Source organism: Bubalus kerabau, chromosome 12 (assembly GCF_029407905.1).
Source record: "Bubalus kerabau isolate K-KA32 ecotype Philippines breed swamp buffalo chromosome 12, PCC_UOA_SB_1v2, whole genome shotgun sequence".
Taxonomy (NCBI): Eukaryota; Metazoa; Chordata; class Mammalia; order Artiodactyla; family Bovidae; genus Bubalus; species Bubalus kerabau.
Genome location: NC_073635.1, coordinates 13,834,160 through 13,859,311, shown reverse-complemented (window position 1 = coordinate 13,859,311; position 25,152 = coordinate 13,834,160). Strand labels below are relative to the sequence as shown.

The 25,152-nt window shown below is 42.8% G+C and overlaps 1 protein-coding gene across 7 annotated transcripts in view; it reads left to right on the top strand.

Annotated features, from left to right (window-relative positions):
- The window catches only part of EPSTI1 (epithelial stromal interaction 1), a 110,329-nt gene that overhangs the window by 22,510 nt on the left and 62,667 nt on the right, over positions 1 to 25,152 (top strand). For 3 of the 7 annotated variants that reach the window (XM_055541992.1, XM_055541990.1, XM_055541991.1), the window contains 4 exons: positions 5,557 to 5,615; positions 7,417 to 7,500; positions 11,405 to 11,478; positions 12,290 to 12,373. In XM_055541992.1, the coding sequence (XP_055397967.1) occupies positions 5,557 to 5,615; positions 7,417 to 7,500; positions 11,405 to 11,478; positions 12,290 to 12,373 (301 nt within the window). Of the gene's footprint in view, positions 1 to 3,871; positions 4,010 to 5,556; positions 5,616 to 7,416; positions 7,501 to 11,404; positions 11,479 to 12,289; positions 12,374 to 25,152 lie in introns of those variants that run through there. The other 4 variants (XM_055541994.1, XM_055541993.1, XM_055541995.1 and 1 more) reach the window with 4 other exon arrangements.

The window sequence follows — 25,152 nt, the reverse complement described above, 5'->3', positions numbered from 1 at the left end:
CTTACCAACTGGTCCTCATCTCTGCTTCCATCACTGGTTTTTGGTCTCTTAAAGATGGCAAGTCTCTATAGTGTTATGTGTGTTTTAAGTGAAGAAGCATTGCGTCTTTCAGCTCTGTGCTATATGATTATCTGGGTAAGATAGTAATCTGAAGCTGGAGTACATACCAGGTCATGTGCCCTAATCAGGTGGGATTGCCTCTGCCTGACAGAAGGGGCACTCTTCGGATTTGCATCAGTTTACCGCCTCTCACTAAGCCATGGGTCTACATGAGGATCCTGGGTGGAGATACGTGTGTGTGTCCCTCTTTCTGCTTTCCATAAAGGTGTATTATGAACAAAGGCCCTGGTGTCCTGATGGTCTCTTATCTTTTCTCTCTGGGTGCCTATGCAGCCAGCCTTCTGAACATCGGTTCAGCCCTCCATCAGAAGCTATGAGAGAACTAACCAGCCTCACATCAGCCTCTTGGGTGTGCAGACAAAGTCCTGGGCTCTTCAGACTCTGAGACTAAAGAGAATTCACTAGTCCTTCCACACCAGGGATGTGGAATATGGGTCAGGGCTGGTGTGACAGGCTAGGGATCAAGGATGATTTACTCAGCCTGATCTTGTCATTTTTTTTTTTTTTAACTTAGGAATATGGTCTCTTTACAAAAGAACTCTTGAAAACCCGAGTGCCCTATAAGTTGAGTTACATTGGTTAAAAACATATGCTTGAGTCCTGTGCTGAAAACCATGTTTTAAAAACCAACATGGAAAACCATATCTAGAAATTAAACATCCAGTGCCTTTGTATAGTTTTATTTATTTCTTTTTGGCCATGCTGGGTCTTCGTTGTCGTGCAGGCTTTTTCTCTAGTTGCGGTGCGTGGGCTTCTTGTCATGGCTTCTCTCGTTGGGCTCTGGATCCACAGGCTTCGGGAGTTGCAGCTCATGGGCTTAGTTGCTCCGAGGCATGTGGGATCTTCCCGGACCAGGGATCGAACCTGTGTCTTCCGCATTAGCAGGTGGATTACTTACCACTGAGCCACCAGGGAAACCCCTATCCACTACGTTTGATTAGCCAAAAAATTTTTTGTTGTTTCAGTTTCCCCCAAAGGTAAGATTTTCTTAAACTATGAAAACCTCAAGCCAACTTTTTATAGGACAGTAAACTTTGTGTCTACTGTTCTGCTTTATCTGTTTGTAATGTAATCTCTTTCTGAATTTTTGCTTGTGATTACATTCCTTTTTCAGTCAAATTGGTGTTGTTCCTAATTAGAAATTTAAATTACATCTGCTGTGGTTTATACACACCAGGGGATATATTTATGTAATACTTTTATCCAGCCCAGATATTCTTCATAACTTCAACAAAACATTTTTTTCATAGAGTGCTTATTGATGAGACCTTATTAAAAACATGCAAGAATGTACACCAGAGAGACAGTGGTATGGCTTAGGAGAGATCTCACAAGGCAAAGAATTCTTAAATATATATATTTTAATGGTACAGAAAAACATTTTCCCCTTGTCACATGCTAATCTTTATACGTTCTCCCTTAGTATATCTCATGGATGTGGGCTGTTGGAAAGTGAGAATAATCTTACAAATGGAGATGTTTCATTAAATTTCAATGAGGTAATTAAGGAAACTCATTTTCAAAGATATACATTTATTTCAGTGGCTTTTGAATGTTGCTTAATCAGGAAATGACTGGAATACTAAATATAGTTAGGTTGGGCTTGTCTTCATCAGCAGCTTTGAGAGTCAGGCTGTTGAAAGGGATGACATGGAGGTTAAAACAGTGGAGGCCCTTGCTGTGGGTGGAAACTAATTGGCTGAAAACATGAATAAGTTATACTTGTTATTCATGTCAAGGAAAAGCCAAGAGAGCAGGGATGAATATTTGTGTCTCCCCAGGCATTAGGCTGTGCCACAGGATATTAAAAAATAAAAAGCCAATCCTTAAACTTAAGCACCTCTTCCTACAGGAAGGAAGAGGGATAGAAGCTTCATTACTTGGCCAATGCTTTCTTCTGAATATTATGTTTCAGCTTTGACATTTTCAGCCAATAAAATACTGCTAAGAAGGTTGCTAAGGAATTCTTTAACATAAAATATTTATTACTGGGACCACTGTCCTTGAGCCCAGGGTTATGTTTAAATGTTTTCAGTTAAAAGCTTCTGATTTCAAGGCTGCTGCTGCTGCTGCTGCTAAGTCGCTTCAGTCGTGTCTGACTCTGTGCGACCCCATAGACGGCGGCCCACCAGGCTTCCCCATCCCTGGGATTCTCCAGGCAAGAACACTGGAGTGGGTTGCCATTTCCTTTTCCAATGCATGAAAGTGAAAAGTGAAAGTGAAATCACTCAGTTGTGTCTGACTCTTCGTGACCCCATGGACTGCAGCCTACCAGGCTCCTCCACCCATAGGATTTTCCAGGCAAGAGTACTGGAGTGGGGTGCCATTGCCTTCTCCGGATTTCAAGGCTAGAGAATTCTTTTCTCATGGCCCTGTTCTGAGTTTGGGTACTTGTCAGCTACCTATGTTGGCCATAGATTGACCATAGTCTTATTTAATCCTAAGACTAAAGATTCTATGTGATGTTGTCATGCTGCTGCTAAGTCCCTTCAGTCGTGTCCGACTCTGTGCGACCCCATAGACGGCAGCCCACCAGGCTCCCCTGTCCCTGGGATTCTCCAGGCAAGAATGTTGTCATACTTAAACTTAATTAGATTAGATACTATAGAATAAAATCTTTTATAAACTGTTTTTTCCTTTTCAAACCTTTCCTGAAAATTTCATAAGAGAGATTCATGGAATTTGGAAAATTCTCTATGAAGCTTCTCAGCAAACATCCTTATGGTCTGCTCTGATGGTTTCATGAATTGTTCCTAAGTGTGCATGCTCAATCACTCAACTGTTTCCAACTCTTTATGACCCCATGGACTGTAGCCCTCCAGGCTCCTCTGTCCTTGGGATTCTCCAGGCAAGAATACCAGAGTGAGTGAGCTGCCATTTCCTTCTCCAGGGGATCTTCCTGATCCAGGAGTCAAACCAGAGTCTCTTATAAGTCTCCTGCACTGGCAGGTGTAAGCTCTGTAAAGGGGTTGTGTCTGTTTTTTTGGTATCTCTCCTCTCTCCTCATAAGCCCCTAACACACAAGACCATAGTGGGTGCTGAGTTACATTTACTTCCTTTGTTTGGAAGTCTATCTATCAAGAGGCCGAAGTTAAGGACAGTCATATTTGATGTTTTCTACTTTGAGATGAATATTTACCTCCAGACACCCCCCTGGTTTAAGTCAAAAGTGCTAGGTTTGAGTCTCAACACAATTGCTTAAAAAAACCTTATGATTTTTGGCATATGATTTAACCTCTATGTCTTTATCAGTATTTATGAATCCTTCAATTCCCTTTTGGGGCTTCCCAGGTGGCTTAGTTTGGTAAAGAATCCGCCTGCCAATGCAGGAGCTTCAGGAGACGTGATTTCAACCCCTGGGCCAGGAAGATCCCCTGGAGGATGAAATGGCAACCCACTCCAGTGTTCCTGCCTGGGAAATTTCACGGAGAGAGAAGAGCCTGGTGGGCCACAGTCCATAGGGTCGCAAAGAGACACGACTGAGCATGCACACACAAGTCCCTTTTAGTCCAAGTATTTGAAGACAGCTTGATTAATCTACATCCCTGCTTCTCAAAGTGTGGTCCCCAGGTCCAGAACATCATCATCATCATCATCATCTGGGAATTGTTAAAAAGGCAAGTTAGAGGCTCCTCCCTCCCCCACATACCGGTTGAATCAGAAACTCAACATTTTATAAACCCTCCAGGTGATTCCGATGCATGTTAAAGAACTATTGATTTGCAGTGTAGTCAAACCCCTGGTATGTTGAGAAGCTCCATACCACCATGTGAGGGGACCCTGAGGCTTCTGAAGTCATTTCTTCCTTGGCATTTAAATCCAGCACCTCATGTTTCATCTTTAAGGCCCTGCAGAATGGCTCACTGTTGCCTCATATTCAAGTCTGCAGGTATGAACTGCAGCTCTCAAGCTTCTATCAAGGGTGGCCACTTGAGGAGTGAAAAATCTTTCTGAGGGTGAACAAAAAATATGCAATGGACAAGGGATTAATTTCCAGCGGCGGCCTCCTAATTTTGTATTCATCACGTTGTACGTATGTGAGGCTACACAGGCAACGTCTGCTGATATCCGTTAGGTAGTTGGGCATCCAGCAGCCACATTTGCATGCAGAGGGGGTCACACACTCCCGTGTACAAGTCTAAAATTAAAGCGCAGTTTGAAGCTAGCTGAAGGCTCACTGCTAGGAAAATAATGAGATAAGGAAGAAATGGCTTCTGTTAATCAGCACTTTTGGCCTCTACTGTTCAATCTTTGCTAATTTGTCCTTTGAAACAGTACAGTCTGTGTTGGACGGAGACTTCTAAGAGTATCTGGGATTTTTTTTTAAAGGTCGACATTTATAAGCCGATTGTATTTATCCGTAACATTTCCCCTCACACTGTACCCATATGTGTGCTGCAGTCGGTTGCCGTGTTATATTTTTGCTGTATGAAGTAGTCATACTTTTGTGGGATTACATGCATCATGACAAAGAACAGCCACCGCAGCACAGACTCACAGACTGGGGTCTGTGGTATCATTTCAATTCAGTCCACATTCATCAAGCAGCTACTTTGTGCCAGGGGCTGGGCATATACAGATCAATCAAGCGGAATTTCTGCCTGCAAAAGCTCACAATGTTTGAACAACTCCTTGTATCTCAGTGTTGAATATTTTTGCCTAAATGAAGTTTCCCCTAATTCCCACTCCCTCCCCACCCGCTCATCCTGTGGCCAGTGAACTGAAGTGACTCTTGGCTTCTCTGAGCTCCTGATTATGCTCAACCTGTGTCCCCAGGAGAATGAGGGGCCCAGTGGACCCCTGCCTGGAAGTCAAAGCCCCAAAACCCAAGACTGTGGCCATCTGGCCACTCAAATGGGTCGTTAAGAAGAGGTGTCTGCATTGCAAATGGCCCCTACACCCAGTGTGCAGCAATGAAAAAGGAGCATGCCCTGTATTCCCAGTGTGGGTGACATGGGAGAATGGCAGTCATCTCAAGTGGATGTGCCCGTGAGGGCCACGGGGAGGAACAGTGGAGTCCTACGGTTTACCGAGAGCTAATGGTGAAGTAGTCACTTGTCAGGCTTCACCAACTGCTCTGTATTTCCATATTGGGCCATGTGTTCTTGTTTTACTTTGACTAGATTGTAAGCTCCTGGAGAACACGGGTCTTTAGAGGATGATTATTTTACATAGTACCTATTTGATGGCGATGATCATAAATACAGTACATTATCACAAAGAATATCTGGTGGCTTATATGCATTAATAATTTCTCATGGGGACTTCCCTGGTGGTCCAGTGTCTAAGACTCTGTGCTCCCAATGCAGGGAGCCTGGGTTTGATCCCTGATCAAGGAACTAGATCCCACATGCTGCAACTAAGTTCTGATGTAGCCAAATAAATATTTTTAAAAAAAAATTCTCCTGGTAATTGATTTTTTTCTCTTCTTTCTAGCACAGGTGCATATACCTTGGTAGCACCAAATGAGAAACGAAGAAATGAGATACAACAGAGTATGTATATTATTTAACACTCAAAATACTGCTCATTTTCTTAGTAGAATTGGCTTGCATTGGTCTGAAGAATTTTTAGTTTCTGATCTGTATAGACTCACTGGAGCTCATTTTTTTCCTTTTTAAGTTTTGGCAGTTTTAATTATACCTTTTAAAACTATTTTATTGTTAATGCTTCTAAATTTCTTTCTCTATGCTAATAGCAGAACTCATTGCATAATCATAAATCTGAGGTTGCTATTGCAATTAAACAATTTCACACCTATTGCCAAAAGACCTATCAAGTTCCTGCAAAATTGGGCTTACTTCAGATATCTTTACAGGACTAGGAACACTTTTGAAAGGGACAAGTGATACATGAAATAGATTATAAAATAATCTGTCTTTTTCCTGGAACTGTCCCATTCCTTCTTAATGGAATTTTCCTTTAGTTTCTGTGCTCCTGTAATTTTGTAACCAACAGAGTCTAACCTCAGCTGTTTTTATTGGTGACTTCACGTTCCTTCTCTAGATTATAAGCCCTTTGAGGGCAGGGCTACATCTTGCTTGTTTTTGTGCTCCTTATACCTAGCGGACATACAACACGATTAACGTCGTGTTAATGTTACGGTAAAATAAGGGCTGCTGTTTAAAGAGACAGCATTAATATTTTCGAGTTAGGAGGAGAACTAAAGTTCATTTCATTCACAAAGAAGTTTCTGAGGCTTGTTCCAGTCAGCTGTGGGGCTAGCACTGAGATCTTGTGCTCTCCATTCCTGATCTTCCTAGGAAATTTGATTTTGTAATGACTGATGACCATAAGGACACAGCAGGAAGGCAGCTGTCTAACGTCTCCACTGGACGAGTAGCCTCCTGGGTGGCATATCTGAGTCTGCAGAGTATGACCGTCACAGTTGTGCAGGCATGGTGACTGTGGGTACTGCCTGCAGTGGACCCGTGGAATCCCAGAGATTCTGGCATCTTACACGTTTTTTATTTAAATGGTTAACAGGAATTTAAGCTTCAGTGTGGTCTGGATTTTTGAGATGTTTCAGAAGTTTTTTTTTTCTCTAATAATTAAAAAATATAAATGGATGTTTGAAATAATCACGTCCCGTGAGAAACCTTGGGAAAAACAGAACTAGTATCTCTGGCGCCCCCTGCTGCCAGTCAGTGTATACGTGGGGAGTTGGGCACTGCTCCACAGGGAGTAGGCTCAGCTCAGTGGGCCCAGGTAGTAGGAATTGGAGAGCCCTCATTCCTCACGGTTACAGTAATCTTGGGGAATATTTAAAATGCAGCAGATACAGGCATCGGAATTCTACGGGGGCTTATGTTTACTGTGTGTGCAAAGTTCTTATTGCCATATGAAATGTTTTGCATATACCCTATAGGAAACTTTTAACATTAAATGGTGTGCCCTTGGTCGCTTCAGTTGTGTCCAACTCTCTGCGACCCTATGGACCATGGCCTGCCAGGCTCCTCTGTCCATGGACTTCTCTGGGCAAGAATACCGGAGTGGGTTGCCATTTCCTTCTCCAGGATTAAATGATGTAGGGTTTGAAAAATGCCAGGATGCGAGGAAGAACTAAACTTCTTTATTTAGCAGGAGTTTACGTTGTTTTCACATTTGTACTTCTGTGCCAGCTCTTGGAGAGAAAGTGCCTTATGGTGACCCCAAGGGGTTAGGACTGGGTGGTGGCTTCCTTTCCTGGATATCTCGCCCACTCATGCCTGCATGTAGTTAAATGTCCATCTCAAGGGAGCAGTTTCCTTTTCACACTCTAATAATTGATGATTTCATATTTCTCACCTGACTTAGTGGCTGCGAAAGAGCTGGAGGAGCTGGAAAGGTGGAAGAAACAACAAAGGGAGAAGTCCATTAACCTACCGCCCATGATGCTAGGTAAGCCAGCAAGCCAGTTGCTTGAATGCAGGAGGACAGGGCCGCCCTACAATCCGCTTAGCAGCTTGCCCATATCTGTCTTTCGATGTCCGTTATAGGTCGTTGGGTCATTGTGCTGCTTGGAATGAAATGCATTTAAAGTCAAAACATACATTTAAAGTCAGAAGTATGCAGGTAAACCGTTGTTTCTGACTCTCTGCAGGTAGCAAACAGATGATGCCAGAGTTATGGGGGAATAAGAAGATGGCTTAATTGCCAAATAATGTGCAGCCTCTTAGTTGATCAGCTCTGAAGAAATCTTACCTAGGGCGTTGCATATGCCCCGTCATAGCTTTTACTCCCATCCTGATTAGTGCTATCACACGCATATTAATCATGGCAGTTAACTGGTTATGGGAGAAAAAATTGGAGGGTCAATTCTGACAGTAAGATGTCAGTGGGCTGGGGACACGGGGTAGGTATAGAGATAATATCATCTGTGTTTTCACTTGCAAATAGAGACTTTGGGGCCTCTGGAGCACGCAGCAGTGTGATAAATTGCATGGGCTGCCTCTGCCCGGCATTTGACTCACTCACCAGGAAAGTCCTCTCATGCGAAGCATTCACATCTTCTCTCTGCCAGCAGCAGCTGGGAGCTTCAAGGGCTGGACGCGCAGTTCCCACAGGTTTAGTTCGCACAAATGTGGTAGAATCAGGGGCCACTGACTCTCACAGTAGTTTGCAAGAAGTACTTTTTCCAAGATGTCGGTAAAAATAAGCTCATTTGGTGATTGTGTACAAGCAATAGCATTATTGTTATCATCCCACTCTATTTCATGAATGGGGTTCATCTCATGTCACCTTTATGCTGAATAAGCTGCATTTGAGGGGTACAACCTGGAGGACAGCTCTGTCTTTCCTAACTGGCCCCCTCACACTAGCTATCTGGGTCTGTTTTTTTCCCCTATGTTCTTTGGATGAAATTAGATCTTTGTGGTCTTTCTCAAATAATAAAGTTGTCCAGCTAATTCTAGGCATAAAACAGTGTCTTTTCAGTAAGTTCAGCCCTAAATACTGGTCACGACTCTATTGCTAATAGAGATTAAAGCTTCTTCCCTGTTCCAGCCTGGGCCTGCTTTCCTTTTTTTGCCATGCCGCATGGCATGTGGGATCTAGTTCCCCACTGGGGATCGAACCCCTGCCCTCTGCAGTGGAAGCATAGAGTCCTAACCACTAGACCACTAGGGAATTCCCAGCCTGGGCCTATTTTGGAGAGAAAGTTGGCAAAGGAAATGAGTGTGGCTGAATTTTTCTCCATTGACTCCTCGGTTTCTCTGTTGATTCCTCCTCCTGTGGGTCAAAGGAAGAAGAAGAGATTATGGTCTCTCTTGCACCGATACACGTTTCCTCAAGTTTTGGGGTGTGTTTGCTGTGCATCTCAGCCCTGGGGTCCTTGAAGTTCTTCAGAGTCCCCCTTTTGCTCGCCATCCATCTCTCACCTGGCTTTCCCTGATATAGAAGATACTTTTCTGCTGTTGGCTCCTGGTAGCTAGGCTACCTTTGTAGAGCTCCATTGTGCCTATGGAGCTGTCCACAGGGGCAAGTCCCTTTTAAAGTGGCTTTAGATTGGCATCCTCTTTCATGACAACCAGACTGGGAGTATGGGAAACACTTGTGCACTCTTCCCATAGACTCTGGGAATACAGGCCATTTGCCCTGTGGCCACTTCTTCTTGATGACCAGTCTGAGTAACCACTTGAGGACAGCTGTGTGCCTTCTGGCACTGTCTTTCCTAAGCATGGGTCCCTCAGTCTTTTGGGGACACAGCTTGAGCTCTTCAAATGATTTTCATTAAATCTCTCTTACTCACATTGAAGATGTGAAGATTCTTCCCTCCCCAAACACATACTCAGAGAAGATGAAATCCACAAAGACATCTTTTCTCTGATTTCTACCTCCCTTTGACCTAGCTAGCCTCTTTTATAGGCTGAAAGTAGTTGCCAATTAATGTTCCCCAAACTGGTTTTAAGTTACCCCCTTGCAGATCCTGCTTAGGGAGCCAAGCACTTGCCTTGGGTATTTGGAGATGTTGGTGTCTATTGTCCTGGGGTCTTAAGCAAAAATTATCAGGAGTTCTGGTATTTGGTGTATCTAGGAATGGTCAACGAAAGAGGGCACAGTAGAAAAGAGTTCTGGGATGTATTAAACTTTGAGATGAGTTTTAAAGGAAAACCTGTAAATGCTTAGACATCTGATTTTCTCCATTTTAAAAATTCTTAACTCCTCTATTTCTCCCTTAAAATGTTGGAATGGTTCTAGGAGATGCTAAAATTAGCTGTAACATTAGATAAAAGCTTCAATAGGCCTCACTGTTTCTTTCCTTAGGGCTAGTACCAAACAGGTATTATAGATCTTTTGGGACTCAGAAGTCTCTATGGTGTCTTTAACTGTTCAATTATAAAAACTATGATGAATGCAAATTGTTTTAATGCATCTTCTGTGTAGGTGAATCTTTCATAGAACTGACACTTTTAGTGACCAAAGCACCAGAGAATTATTTCAAAGGAATTTTAAAAATATGCACGCCAAGCTTGCATAAACACTGAGAACTCCCTGAACAGTAATTCTTAGATGATTGTCAAGCTGCAAGGATTTCTGGCCCCTGGTTGTTATAGGTTTAAGAGAGAGCAGACGAATAATCTAACATCCATATTTTTTCTCTTGAATACCTAAAGAAAGAACAATAAATAGTATGGATTGACCATTAATTTTACCTAGAATATTCCCATTGTACTTAAAAACTGGGTTATAAAGACTGTATACTTGTCTCATGGCAAGACCTCTCAGGATTTCCTGAGCTTTGCTACTTGAATACAGGGCAGTAGAATCAAAAGAAGAAAAACATTGGAAACATCATTGATTATCATCTTTATTGGGTTAAGAAATGGTCATACTCTAGCAGGAAGAATGTTCTAGAATTTCTGAAGCACTATTTCTTATTTAGCATGGACCTTCATGTGTGATTTCAGTCTATGTAAAAACTTGAATACCTACATGATTGAAAAACCCTTGTAGCATTGTCCTCTTATTGGGGGAATGTGGCCTTATCTTTCTTTTATGCAATTACTGTTGTTTAATGTCTCACTTAAAAAAATTGGTTAAGTTACCGAATCAAATTTGGGTCTGCTTGCCCCTGTGCAGTAAAGCTGGTCTACTGACACTGCTTTGTGAGGTCAAGTGCAGTGTTTATTGTAAGGCATCAGCCAAGGAGTTGGAGACAAATAGTGCTTAGAAAACTTGAACTCCCCGATGGGTTTCAAGAAAGCATTTCTAAAGGCCAGGTGAGGGAGGGGTGTCACAGAGTATATGATCGGATTGTGCACAATTCTGACTGGTGGTTGGTGAGATCCTAGGACTGTATCACAGGGGTTAACATTATCAATCCTTAGGCTCCGGTGGGCTTGGGGGCTACATGCTGTAATCACAGAGTTAACTTCTTCCATTTTTAGCATCTATAAAACAACTCAGGAAAATGTACATCAGATACTATATTATCTAGGTACTTCAGAGAGGAGCTAAAGTAGAGGATATGAGGATATAAGAGAAGATTCTATCCTGGGGTCTTCCTGAGGGGTCTTGCCCAGTTACAATTTCCCTCTTTTTTTTTTTTTTGAGATTCCTTAAGCTTGAGGATAACAGGTGTTGGACAAAAAAGGGAATAATGTTTTGGATGGAGAGGTTAATCATAAACTCAGCAGAGGAACTAGGTTTGAGGGGGACTCAATTTCAGTTAGGCCTTTATTTCCAGTGGTATGAAAATGTTAAAGAAACACGTGGTGTAGACTTATCATGTATTTAATTAGTCTTTGATGGCTGACATTTCAGTTTAACATTCACGTTTCACCTTTGTGACTTTTTTCCTTAGGGGGAAGCCAATCAGAGGCTGAAGTCAGGCAGAGACAACAGCTTCAACTGATACAATCTAAATACCAGAAGAAGGTCAGAATCCATCTCTTTTAGCTTAAATTTGGCACGAAATTAGAGTACCAGCACTTTCAAAATAACCATGAAATAACACAGTAACTTTACCAAAAAGCATAAAACCTTGAAACAAATTGCAAAAGAAAATATCAAAAATCAAAAAATCGAGATGTGAGAAGGGAAGGGATAAATACTGTGAATTCTCACCCAAGCTGTGTATCAGTCAGTGGGACCTTGATAAGGGAATTTCTCCCACCCCAACCCCAGTTTAAGTCTCTACTATGGTTTGAATATTCGATTCCAGGAGCACAGATTTGTTTACTACATTCCCGTCATGAAAGCATGGAAGTAGTACGAAAAAACCAATGATTTTTTTTTTTTTTTAACAAGGAACTCAGGTGTTTTTTTTTGGTTTTTGGTTGTATCATGCAGTTCCAACCAGGGATTGAACCTGTGTCCCTTGCACTGCAAGGCAGGCTCTTAACCACTGGACTGCCAAGGAAGTCCCTGAAGTCTGAGTTAAATACTAAGGAAAAATTATCTGCTCTTTCTTCTCCCTAACCTGGGCTGGTGGTGGGGGTGGTTTGGGGCCAGGGAAGACAGAGAAACAGATATCAGGGTAGAAACACAGAGAAATTTCATGGGCAGCAGATATAGCTTGACCATTTTTTGTGATCTAAGTAGCCTGCAGAACCAACCTATAATCATGGTATGCTATAGCACAAACAATAATACTGTAATTTGCCTTTCATCATAATTTTGTGTTCCAGGGGTTCAGGCGGAAAAATAGTAACTGCTTTTTGTCCTCTGTACTCTCAATACAATTTAGCTAAAAAGAGAAGAATGTGTAAGAATCAAGAAGGAAGCTGAAGAAGCTGAAGTTCAAAAAATGAGGGCAGCTCAGAGAGAGAAGGTAGGAACTGGAGAAGATGGTAAGCTAACATTTACCTAGGGCTTCTGATGTGCCAGGTTCCCACACTGTTCATATACAAAGTGTTTAATCCTCACAAGAGCCTGTGAAGTATGTAATATTCTTGGTGTCCAAGTTTGCAAATGGAACTGACAGTTCAGTCACTCAGGCGTGTCCGACTCTTTGTGACCCCATGGACAGAGGATCAGATAACTCGCCCAAGGACTCACAGCCAGTAAATAGAAGAAGTAGGATTCAAATCCATACTGACTGGTCTCAGAGCTAGTGTTATTTTTTTTTTTAAGTAATTTTATTTTCTTTATTGGCCGTACCGCATGGCATATGGGATCTTAGTTGCCCAACCAGGAATCAAACTCATGCCCCCTCCATTAGAAGCATGGAGTTTTAACCACGGGACCACTAGGGAAGACCCAGATCTGGAGTTCATTGTCTTCACACTCTCTCACCTTCTCAGGTGGGTGATCAAAAGAGTAGCTGTGTATTTGGCCAGAAGGCACAGCAACTAGTAACGATGGCCGCCAGTGGCACACCATCATGTTTATGTACAAATATTGAACTTTCCAGGCTAAATGTTAAATAGGTGAACATGTCTTTCTCACTGGTAAAAGAAAAAGCATGCATTTGCATTTCAGTATTAGTGATATGAACTATTTTAAATCTCAAAGTGATGTTTTTAGTTTTGATCTTCATTCTGGGGCTTGGGGGGAAAGTGTCTTGAAGATGCTCATTCACCAGAGAAGAAGAATGTACAGTTCTTCTGTCTGCCTCCTCCTCCTCCCATGCCCCATGAAGGCCTAAGCTGTCATAGGTTTTAAGTGTTGGAGGTTTGGGGGCAAGAGGTTGACTGATGATACTAGGGACCAAGTATGATATCTGCTGTATGTATAAGTCATGAAAACACAATTCTTTTTCCTGCTGTCTCTATCTCTTTTTATCTTTCTCTCTCTCTTGTTTTTTTCCTCTTAAAGATTGGGTGTTGGTCAAACTTAAACCTGGTTACCAAGCAATAGATATCTTTACTAGTTAGAGTTAACAAAGCCCAAAGCTGATGGCTTATAGAATGCACAAGAATGTGAGTCTTCTTTCGCCACGGAGCTCTTTACCTGGCTGGAGAGGTATATTTCTTGGAAGGTGTCCTCTTGTGTTGTGTGACCTTGGACAGGCCCCCACCCCTCTCTGAACTATTCCTGTAAAATGAGTCTGTAAGCTCCACCTCCTCTGTTCCTAAGGGCAGGAATATGTGTAGATACAGAAATGCTACATCTCTAGAGAGGTAGGCTCTGGGGTAGAGATAAGATTGGACATATACACAAGGAATTGAAACGCTGGTGGTATTAAAAAAAGAGTATAGGCACTTTGTTTACTAAATTTGATTCAGCAATTCACTTCCAAGTCATTGGCTATTACGCCTTCATTGAAAAGATTCTCAAAATAATTCTTTTTAAAACCTCTCTCTCTCTCTATTCTTCACTCTTTAGCATTCAAGGCCCCCCCACCGCCACCCCATTTCCTCCTTCAGAGTAAGGTTTACACTTCAGTCTCAGGATTGTAAAGGAGGTATTCCCTTTATAGCATAGTCTTTCTGCATTTCAGGTTGAACTCAGAAAATCATCAAATAATCACCGGGAACTAATTAAGAGGCTTGCAGATCCTGAAGAATTGTGTTGTGAATTCTTATCCTAAAAGCAATTTACTAGTCATTTAATGCCCATAATTGGCTGGCTTGTGGGTCATTTATAGCTTGTTTCTTCGTGGTTCAAATAATGTACTGTATACTGTTTAGAAATGTTAGTGGCCGAAACAGTTTTCATTAACACCGAGTGAAAGCAGCATTCCCTCCTTCTTAAGTTATGCCATGGCACTGGATGTACAGCAGCCGTTAACTACAAAAATCTGAACTGAATCGGCTTTTCTAAAATGACAGCTATAATGATTATTGGTGTAAATTTGTCTAAGAGTAAGAGATGGTGCTTAGAAGGCAATGGCACCCCACTCCAGTACTCTTGCCTGGAAAATCCCATGGATGGAGGAGCCTGGTGGGCTGCAGTCCATGGGGTCGCTAGGAGTCAGACATGACTGAGTGACTTCACTTTCACTTTTCACTTTCATGCATTGGAGAAGGCAATGGCAACCCGCTCCAGTGTTCTTGCCTGGAGAATCCCAGGGACGGGGGAGCCTGGTGGGCTGCTGTCTCTGGGGTTGCACAGAGTTGGACACGACTGAAGCGACTTAGCAGCAGCAGCAGCAGCAAGAGATGGTGAGAGAGAGTTGATGTATAGATCCTAGCCATTCAAAACTCAGTTTTTGAACCAGCAGCCTTGGCATATCACTTATACAAATGCAGGAACTTCCCTGGTGGTCCATTGGTTAACAATCTGCCTTGCAATGGAGAGGACAAAGATTTGATCCCTGTTAGGATAATTAAGGGGCTTTCCTGGTAGCTCAGCAGTAAAGAATCTGCCTGCAATGCAGGAGACTTGGGTTCAGTCCCTGGGTCGAGAAGATCCTGTGGAGGAGGGGATGGGAACCCACTCCAGTATTGTTGCCTGGAGAATACCATGGACAGAGGAGCCTTGGTGGGCTGCAGTCCAGGGGGTTGCAAACAGTCGGAGCCCACTGAAGTAACTGAGCACGCACACAGGATAACTAAGATCCCATGTGCCACAGAGCAGCTGAGCCCGGGTGCCATAACTGGAGAGGCTGTTCACTGCAATGAAGATCCTGATGCTGCAACTAAGACCCGATGTAGCCAAAGAAATAAATATTTAAAAAAAAGAAATGCAGAATCTCAAACCCCACCCCAGACCTTCTGAAACAGAACTGGCATTTTAACAAGCTCCCCAGGTGATTCTCGTGCACATCCTGGTTTGAGGAGCCTTCATCTAAACTGCCTTGAGAGAGACAGGGCCGCCCACTCTGGCCCTTCCACAGACTTGATTTCTCTGGCTAATTGGCTCGGACTGCCACCCTGACCTAATTTTTCCTACTGTATATAAATCTGTGGCTTTCATAGTAAATGTGAGCCTATTTAGTAGCTTGTGTCAGATAAAAGAAAAATGGACATTAGCCATCTCGAAATGGCATGCTTCACATTGCCAGTGTGAAAATGGCCAAGGGAAGCGATAATGGCTGCGCTTATGGAGCATTTTTTCTTTGAAATGCACAGCAGACACACACATGGACACCGGCGTACAAAACACCACCCTCCTCCCCAGGCACATGGCTGCTGTCCAGGAACGACAAGCCAAGGAGAATCCAAGCAGCCTGTTGCCTCCCGAGGACTTCCAGCTTGGCCCATGGTCTTAACACCCCCTTGACCTTTATTTTGTCCTCTCCCGGGAGGGCCACCGGACTTCCCAGGTGGCACTAGTGGTAAAGAACCTGTCTGCCAACGCAGGAGACGTAAGACGTGGGTTGGGAAGATCCCCGGGAGGAGGGCGTGGCAACCCACTCCAGTATTCTTGCCTGGGAAATCACATGGACAGAGGAGCCTGGCGGGCTACAGTACATGGGGTTGCAAAGAGTCAGACACGACTGAAGTGACTTAGCACACATGCACGCAGGAGGGTCACCCAGGAACACCGGGTCTCTTTCTGATTGGTCACCACCTGTGTGTGAGTGAGGGGAGAGCAAACTGCATTCCCTGTATCCTTAACAAGCACAAAGGTATGCAAGGCAGCCAGTCCTTTAGCATCTGGTCACGTCGTTGGTGTCCGGGAGGAGTTACTCCTGTGGGCTCAGGGGCACTTAGGCGAGGGCACCGGGGTGCTTCAGGTAAGCTTGTATTCCCTATACTGGAGGATGTTGATGATGCGTGCTCCTCCAGTGGTGTGCTGGGACCTCCTTGTACTGGCTTATGACAGTGGATTGTTATGTTTTTATGAGTTAGATGACTTCATGTTGGTAGATTGAAACGGACCACGAGGGGGTATTTTGACCATTGGAATCAGTAAATGCTACAAATCAACCACCCCTCCCCTCCTTGCTAGAGCTACCTGTTAAATTTATCAGCACATCACTGCTTCACCCTAAAGGAAATAAGACCTCCCTCCCTCTCTCCCATTCTAAAACTAAGCCTCAGAGGGCTGGCGGGGGGCAAAGATTCTGTGAATTATCTGGCATGTTATGTATCTGATTTAAAAGTGGATTCCAGGCAGAATAATGCCCCCTCCCCTGCTCTTCCACATTCTAATCCCTAGACTTTAGGAAGATGTGATGTTACGTGGCAAAGAGGAATTCAGTTTGCAGGTGAAATTAGGTTACTAATCAACTTACATTCAAATAGGAAGAATAGCCCACATTATTCAGGTGGGTCTAGTGTAATCATGAGGTTCCTTAAATTGGGAAGAGGGACACAGAAAATTGAGAGCATAAAGATATGGAGCTGCTGCTGCTGTTGCTGCTGCTGCTAAGTTGCTTCAGTCGTGTCCGACTCTGTGTGACCCCACAGACGGCAGCCCACCAGGCTCCCCCGTCCCTGGGGTTCTCCAGGCAAGAACACTGGATTGGGTTGCCATTTCCTTCTCCAATGCATGAAAGTGAAAAGTGAAAGTGAAGTTGCTCAGTCATGTCTGACTCTTTGTGACCCCATGGACTGCAGCCCACCAGGCTCCTCCACCCATGGGATTTTCCAGGCAAGAGTACTGGAGTGGGGTGCCATTGCCTTCTCTGAAAGATATGGAGCAGGAGAAAGATTTAGCCTGCCATTGTTGGCTTGAAGATAGAAGAAGGCCACTGGATAAGAGACTAAACCTGTAGGTAGGGGCTACAAAACCGTAACGTGGTACCCCTAACTCTACACTGACCAAATAGATGACTGGCACTTAGCACAGCAGGACGTACAAACAAATGTGATTTCTGGAAACAGAGTTCTTATCGTAGGGGTAGAAAGAAGTAAAGACTCAGCTGTAGTCTTTGGAGGGCCCTCATTGCTAGCTACCTGAGAGCCTTGTGGGCATGACAGCTGGTACTGGAATCTGCTAGTTTCCCTCAACCTCAGGATATTATTTGAGCCCCATGAGACCCATTTTGGACTTCTGATCTCCAGAGCTGTAAGATTATTAACAAACATATTGTTTTAAGCCACTAAGTTTATAGTTGGTACAGCACCAACAGAAAGCTAATACAATCCATGTGGTTATACAGTGTATTAATTTCTCTTCTTGGGAATCTATATGGAAGAGAAAATATTGCCAAAATATTAGTGCATCAGTAAAATAAAGTCCTTGAAAAAACAAACAACAGCATAACACCTGCAAGTACTTGCTTTGTCGCTGGATCTCAGTGTGGTAGACACGTTTTCAGGAATCGTCATAGCAAGCCTTTCACCCAAATGCAGTACCATGGAAATAAACCTCCACCACACTTTCCCCTCATAATCACATTGATGAATTAAGGCATCATTTGATTTTTTTTCCAGCCTTTCATAATGCCCACAAACTTAAAAAATAAAAATCTCCAAGTCCATGTCAAAGACCTCCTTTACCTCTTGGATTTATCTTAGTCTGCTTTTGATCAACACATGTTTGAAATAATATATAGTGCTATATAGTTTATGAATATTTTCATTCGATTCTCTCAACTTCTTAGAGCATCAGGACATCAGAGAGGGCAAGAAACCAGCCAGAAATCTGAGTGGCAAATGAAACCTTTCTTTGCTCTTTCCAATAAACTATAAAGTCATAAAGCTGATGAAGTTATGTGGAGCCCTAGAGGTCATGGTATTTTTTATAGACACTGAAAAACATAATTAGTTTTAATGCTAAAAGCAAGGTAGGAACTACTTCATACCTACTTCATTTTCTATTAGTGTAGAAAATAAGGTCTGCATATTAGGTGTGGAGGTGCATTCACATACATGTTTTTAAGGAATCACACGTGTTGCTTATTTCTAGGAAACAGTAGTAAGGGCTAATGACTTTAGAACAATTTTAGGGTTAAAACTCAACATCAAGGTAATTATTCCAATACTGCTTTTAAAAATTGGGAAAAGTTTCCATTTCTGAAAACTTTCAAGGAACAAAACAAAACTTTCAAGTTTTTCCCAGAAATATGGTTCCTACATTATACATTTCTTTGTGCATGACCCAGCGTGGGCATTAAGCCTCTGATTGTTGAAATGCAGTAGGGTCCCATTAATTGACCCCATTAATTAACACATAATGTTGGGATGTTAATGATATCTCTGAAATGCACGTATAGGACTAAAAGTGTAAGCCGTTCGTTTATTTATGCTTAACTTTCCTTATCTGTAATAAAGTGTGTGTGTGTGTTAGTCACTCAGTCGTGTCCAACCGACTCTTTGCGACCCATGGACTGTAGCCCAGCAGGCTCCTCTGTCCATGGGGTTTTCCAGGCAAGAACACTGGAGTGGGTTGCCATTTCCTTCCCCAATGTATGAAAATGAAAAGTGAAAGTGAAGTTGCTCAGTCATGTCTGACTCTTTGTGACCCCATGGACTGCAGCCCACCAGGCTCCTCTATCCATGGGATTTTCCAGGCAAGAGTACTGGAGTGGGGTGCCATTGCCTTCTCCGAAAGATATGGAGCAGGAGAAAGATTTAGCCTGCCATTGTTGGCTTGAAGATAGAAGAAGGCCACTGGATAAGAGACTAAACCTGTAGGTAGGGGCTACAAAACCGTAACGTGGTACCCCTAACTCTACACTGACCAAATAGATGACTGGCACTTAGCACAGCAGGACGTACAAACAGATGTGATTTCTGGAAACAGAGTTCTTATCGTAGGGGTAGAAAGAAGTAAAGACTCAGCTGTAGTCTTTGGAGGGCACTCATTGCTAGCTACCTGAAAGCCTTGTGGGCATGACAGCTGGTACTGGAATCTGCTAGTTTCCCTCAACCTCAGGATATTATTTGAGCCCCATGAGACCCATTTTGGACTTCTGATTGAAAGGTTGTTGTTGAATCACACAAATGCACCGGGATTCTTGGCCCCCGGAGGAGAAGAATTCAATCCGGGGCCAGAGACGAGGCTTGATCGCTCAGAGCTTTTGTGTAATAAAGTTTTATTAAAGTATAAAGGAGATAGAGAAAGCTTCTGACATAGGCATCAGAAGGGGGCAGAAAGAGTACCCCCCTGCTAGTCTTCAGCTGGATGTTATATAGTCACTAGCAGTCTGTTAATGAAAGAAAGGAATGTCTTAAAATTTAGAATGGCACCAAATGGTTTATCTTGGGCCATAAAATAATTAACTTGAATCTTAAAGAAGGACAGACCACCATACAAATAGTTTCATTTACATAGATTAGGGGAACAATATCTGAGTATAACATACTGGTTTGTCAAGTAGGTTTTGGGCCAAGAGGCGGAACCGACTTGGAGACCGAGTTTGGGGTAAAGGCGTAGTACATTAGCATAGCTTAAGACAAACATTTCCATAAGAAAAAGGCATTGGTTATCTCTAGGCTCAAGAATAGCTAACTTCAGGCGAAACCAGGTGTCATTATGGCAACACAGTATTTTAAGAGAAACCTCTCTTTTATATTTGTATAGAGAAGGAAAAAAATATTGTTAGTTTGTTTCCTCCTGCCGCTTAAGAGAGATAAAAATGTCTGACACTTGCAGGCTATGTCCTCCATTTGGAGACCCCTGGCCTTCCTGCCTGTTACCCTCTCATGATCTCCAGAGCTGTAAGATTATTAACAAACATATTGTTTTAAGCTACTAAGTTTATAGTTGGTACAGCACCAACAGAAAGTTAATACAATCCATGGGGTTATACAGTGTATTAATTTCTCTTCTTGGAAATCTATATGGAAGAGAAAATATTGCCAAAATATTAGTGCATCAGTAAAATAAAGTCCTTGAAAAAACAAACAACAGCATAACACCTGCAAGTACTTGCTTTGTCGCTGGATCTCAGTGTGGTAGACACGTTTTCAGGAATCGTCATAGCAAGCCTTTCACCCAAATGCAGTACCATGGAAATAAACCTCCACCACACTTTACGCTCATAATCACATTGATGAATTAAGGCATCATTTGATTTTTTTCCCAGCCTTTCATAATGCCCACAAACTTAAAAAATAAAAATCTCCAAGTCCATGTCAAAGACCTTCTTTACCTCTTGGATTTATCTTAGTCTGCTTTTGATCAACACATGTTTGAAATAATATATAGTGCTATATAGTTTATGAATATTTTCATTCGATTCTCCTAACTTCTTAGAGCATCAGGACATCAGAGAGGGCAAGAAACCAGCCAGAAATCTGAGTGGCAAATGAAACCTTTCTTTGCTCTTTCCAATAAACTATAAAGTCATAAAGCTGATGAAGTTATGTGGAGCCCTAGAGGTCATGGTATTTTTTATAGACACTGAAAAACATAATTAGTTTTAATGCTAAAAGCAAGGTAGGAACTACTTCATACCTACTTCATTTTCTATTAGTGTAGAAAATAAGGTCTGCATATTAGGTGTGGAGGTGCATTCACATACATGTTTTTAAGGAATCACACGTGTTGCTTATTTCTAGGAAACAGTAGTAAGGGCTAATGACTTTAGAACAATTTTAGGGTTAAAACTCAACATCAAGGTAATTATTCCAATACTGCTTTTAAAAATTGGGAAAAGTTTCCATTTCTGAAAACTTTCAAGGAACAAAACAAAACTTTCAAGTTTTTCCCAGAAATATGGTTCCTACATTATACATTTCTTTGTGCATGACCCAGCGTGGGCATTAAGCCTCTGATTGTTGAAATGAAGTAGGGTCCCATTAATTGACCCCATTAATTAACACATAATGTTGGGATGTTAATGATATCTCTGAAATGCACGTATAGGACTAAAAGTGTAAGCCGTTCGTTTATTTATGCTTAACTTTCCTTATCTGTAATAAAGTGTGTGTGTGTGTTAGTCACTCAGTCGTGTCCAACCGACTCTTTGCGACCCATGGACTGTAGCCAAGCAGGCTCCTCTGTCCATGGGGTTTTCCAGGCAAGAACACTGGAGTGGGATGCCATTTCCTCCTCCAGGGGATCTTCCTGATCCAGGCATCCAACTCAGGTCTCCTGTGTCTCCTGCGTCTCCTGCATTGCAGGTAGATTCTTTCCCCGCTGAGCCATCGGGGAAGCCACTGTCTGTAAAATGGGTATAATAATATAATAATGGGACTGGTGGGATTAAAGGATACAGTGCATGCAAATCCCTTTGTATCGAATACCATGGATAGTGCTAAGGAAGCACTGAATAAGGTGCCCTGACCTAATTGACTGTATTTGTAAACAAGCACCCTATCTCATTTGCCTCTCTTACTGTTCTTTAAACTATGTGTTTCTTCGGCTGAGCCGGGTCTTGCTTGTGGCGCGTGGGCTCTTCCGTTGCGGCGCAGGGGCTCTAGCTGTGGTGTGGGCTTGGCAGCGCTGGCGCCTGCGCTTAGCTGCTCCGAGGCAGGTAGGATCTTAGTTCTCCAGTCAGGGATTGAACCCACCATCGGCTGTATTGCGAGGCAGATTCTTAACCCCTGGACCATCTGGTAAGTCCCTACCTCTATTACTGTATCAACCTCTTGTGTGGATGGCAGACAGGATTTTTATTTTACACACGAATTGGATTGGCTTAATTATTTCATTTTCACTAAGCTCACATGTTCATTGGAAGGACTGATGCTGAAGCTGAAACTCCAGTACTTTGGCCACCTCATGTGAAGAGTTGACTCATTGGAAAAGACCCTGATGCTGGGAGGGATTGGGAGCAGGAGGAGAAGGGGACGACAGAGGATGAGACGGCTGGATGGCATCACTGACTCGATGCACATGCGTTTGGGTGAACTCCGGGAGTTGGTGATGGACAGGGAGGCCTGGCGTGCTGCGATTCATGGGGTCGCAGAGAGTCAGACATGACTGAGCGACTGAACTGAAGCTCACGTGAACTGGGTTGCTGGAGAAAAAACACATTTGGCTCCTCTTCTCACAGAAATTGTTGGGCTTCCCTCTTAGCTGGGTCTTTAATCATCCCCAGGGCACAACATTTTCCTTTGCAGTCTAGGCTCATCTCTAATTATCAACATCGTTCTCCCTTATCCTCATTTTTCATTTTCAACACATGACCTCATTTCTCACCGTCTCGGAGATAAAGACCATGAGGCTGAAAGTCTCTATATTTTTCTGTTTCCTTACTCTTTCTTTGCTGCTTCTACACCCACCTCATCTCAGGAGGAATAAGAAACTGCTTTTCCTTGTTGCCATGATGGATTCTCCCACCTGTGTTTCCCATCCTGTCCCATCTTTCCTCCATCCTCCTCAGGAACCTTGTTGCTCCCTCAGTTAAGGCTCCATTTCTTCTGTAGCTTTCGTGTTTGTTTTTCTCTCTTAGGGTATAATCATATTCAAATCTCTCACCTTAAAAACAAATTGTCTCTATGCTGGCTTGCTTTCAACTCCTTCCTCCCAAGCATCACAGCTCAGCTTCTTGAAAGTCTTCTCTGCCCCACTGGATTCCCACATGCCAGTCTGTAGACCAACTCCTATCAATCATCTGAACTGCTCCCCTCCAAAATCTGTTTTAAGTGATGCTCCCCAGGTGATTTGCTGAGCTCAGCTGGCTTTTAGGAACTCACTTTCTTTGAGTCCTCACCTTTACTTCCTCCTTGGTGGGCCAAATTTGACTTCTGTCTCTAGTAATTCATTGGTTTGGATCTAGCTAAGATGGAGCTTAGTTGAAAAACTGCAGTGGAGACTCTTCAGCTCCTAATTTATTTAAACTGTTTGTAATATTGTATCTATTAAGCACTCTGTCCTTCAGATTCTCTCCTTCTGGACTTCCTCTGGACCCTGTTCCCTGCTTGTTTTCTGTTACTGATGTTCTATCAGGTCCCTTCCATTCATATTCTCATTGCCTTGCGCCGCCATATTGCTAGGTGAAAGCCCCCACCTTTCCACATCCGGATTTTGCTTGTGCTGATGATCTGTGAAAGCCACATCTCTTGTATTCCTGAATCGCAGAACATCTATTTTACTGTATGCTTGCTATTTCTTTCGAGATATGCCACAGTATATCTCAATACAAATGAGCATACTCCTAACAGGTTCAAAACTGACCTCATATTCATTCTGATGCTCTTAAATCATAGTCACCTGTAATCTTCCCCCCTTTTTGACTCATCCTATTATTAATATGGATTTCCCAGGTGGCACAGTGGTAAAGAATCTACCTGCCAATGCAGGAGGTGCGAGAGATGTGAGTTCGATCCCTGGGTTGGGAAGATCGCCTGGAGAAGAAAATGTCAACCCACTCCATATTCTTGCCTGACAATTTTCATGGATGGAAGAACCAGGCAGGCTACAATCCATGAGGTTGCAAAGAGTCTGACATGACTGAGTGCGTGCGTGCGTGCACACACATATATGTTAATATAGCCTGCCTCCCATATTTCCTTTTTACTCTCCTCTTGTTTCTGTCCCCTATATTTTTCCAGAGTTTGTCCTCTCTTTTATGTCTGTGTTGTCTTAATTTGGGACTCATAATTTTATGATGTGGCTTGTGAGAACCACACCATTGGTTTTTATATTTGTGATCCTTTCTGCTGCTTATCCTTCGTGTTGCTTTCAGGATTAACTGCTTACTATCCTGCTTAAAATAATACAGTGGCTCATCATTGCCTTTAATGAAGTCCAAACTCCTTTACTTGGCATATATATTTCTTTATAATTGCCCCTTCCTGCTTTCTCAATCTTATCTTCCACCCATCTCGTACAAACCCCTTTGAATTTATACATAAGCTTCTTGGGGTTTCTTCAACTGATATATTCTCTTTTGCCTTTCGGTACTGAAAATATATGTTATAAATATGCCCTTTTCCTATTCAGGGCCATGACTAGCCCATCGTTGCCTTCGTGCAAATTAGAAACAGATGCTTCGTCCAGGCAGGCAGTTCTGTGGGTGCTCAGACTGCCACAGAGGAGACAGATGGTACCTTTGTGAGAAACAGAAAGATACCTCTGCCATGCTGAAGCCCCCTGTGCCGGGATGCAAAGCTTGGGGAGCTGAATGCTGCCTCTATTTTAGCCCTTCGGACCTCTCTGCTAGGCTCCTGAGCAGTGAGAGACTCATACGGTGGAATGCAGTTTCCTGCTCCCACTACCCCCGTTTCCTCCTGCGAAGTTCTTGCTTAATATTGGTCTCCATCTAGAATTTCTGTCTCTCACTAGACTCGTGGTTCTTATCCTTTTATTTGGTCATCAGCCCCTAGGGAAATCTGAAGAAAGAAAGCTATGAACTCATTCACCATAAAACTGAGCATATTCCTAACAGACACCTAATTCATGAACCCAAGGTTAGAAACCACGTTCCAAATGTTATTCAAATTTTGGCTAACCCTGACTCTACCCCTAACCCAAGATGGGGCCTGCCACATAGAAGACGCCGAACAAATGTTTATGGGAACTGTTGAAAGCATTTCTCCAACAGGCCACTTCTGTGCTTGTTTCTTTATATTCATACTAGAGATTTGCAAACCTTTACTCCCTAATATATTTTATACTTTGCCATCGTGACTTTCTTGTCTATGGTCCCAGCTACATTCTCGAATTTTCCAGGGTAGGCACTGCTCAGTTTATATCTGTAGTCCCAGCATATAACAGAACACAGTATGGAGCATATAGTAGGCATATGATGAGTGTTTACTGAGTGCCTGGGATTCAGTGATAGTAAATGATTTGCTTCAGGTCACTCAGTGATGGTGAACCTAGAACCGACTCCATCATTTTTTTCCTCTGGACCTCATGTTCTTAGATATTTTACATTCT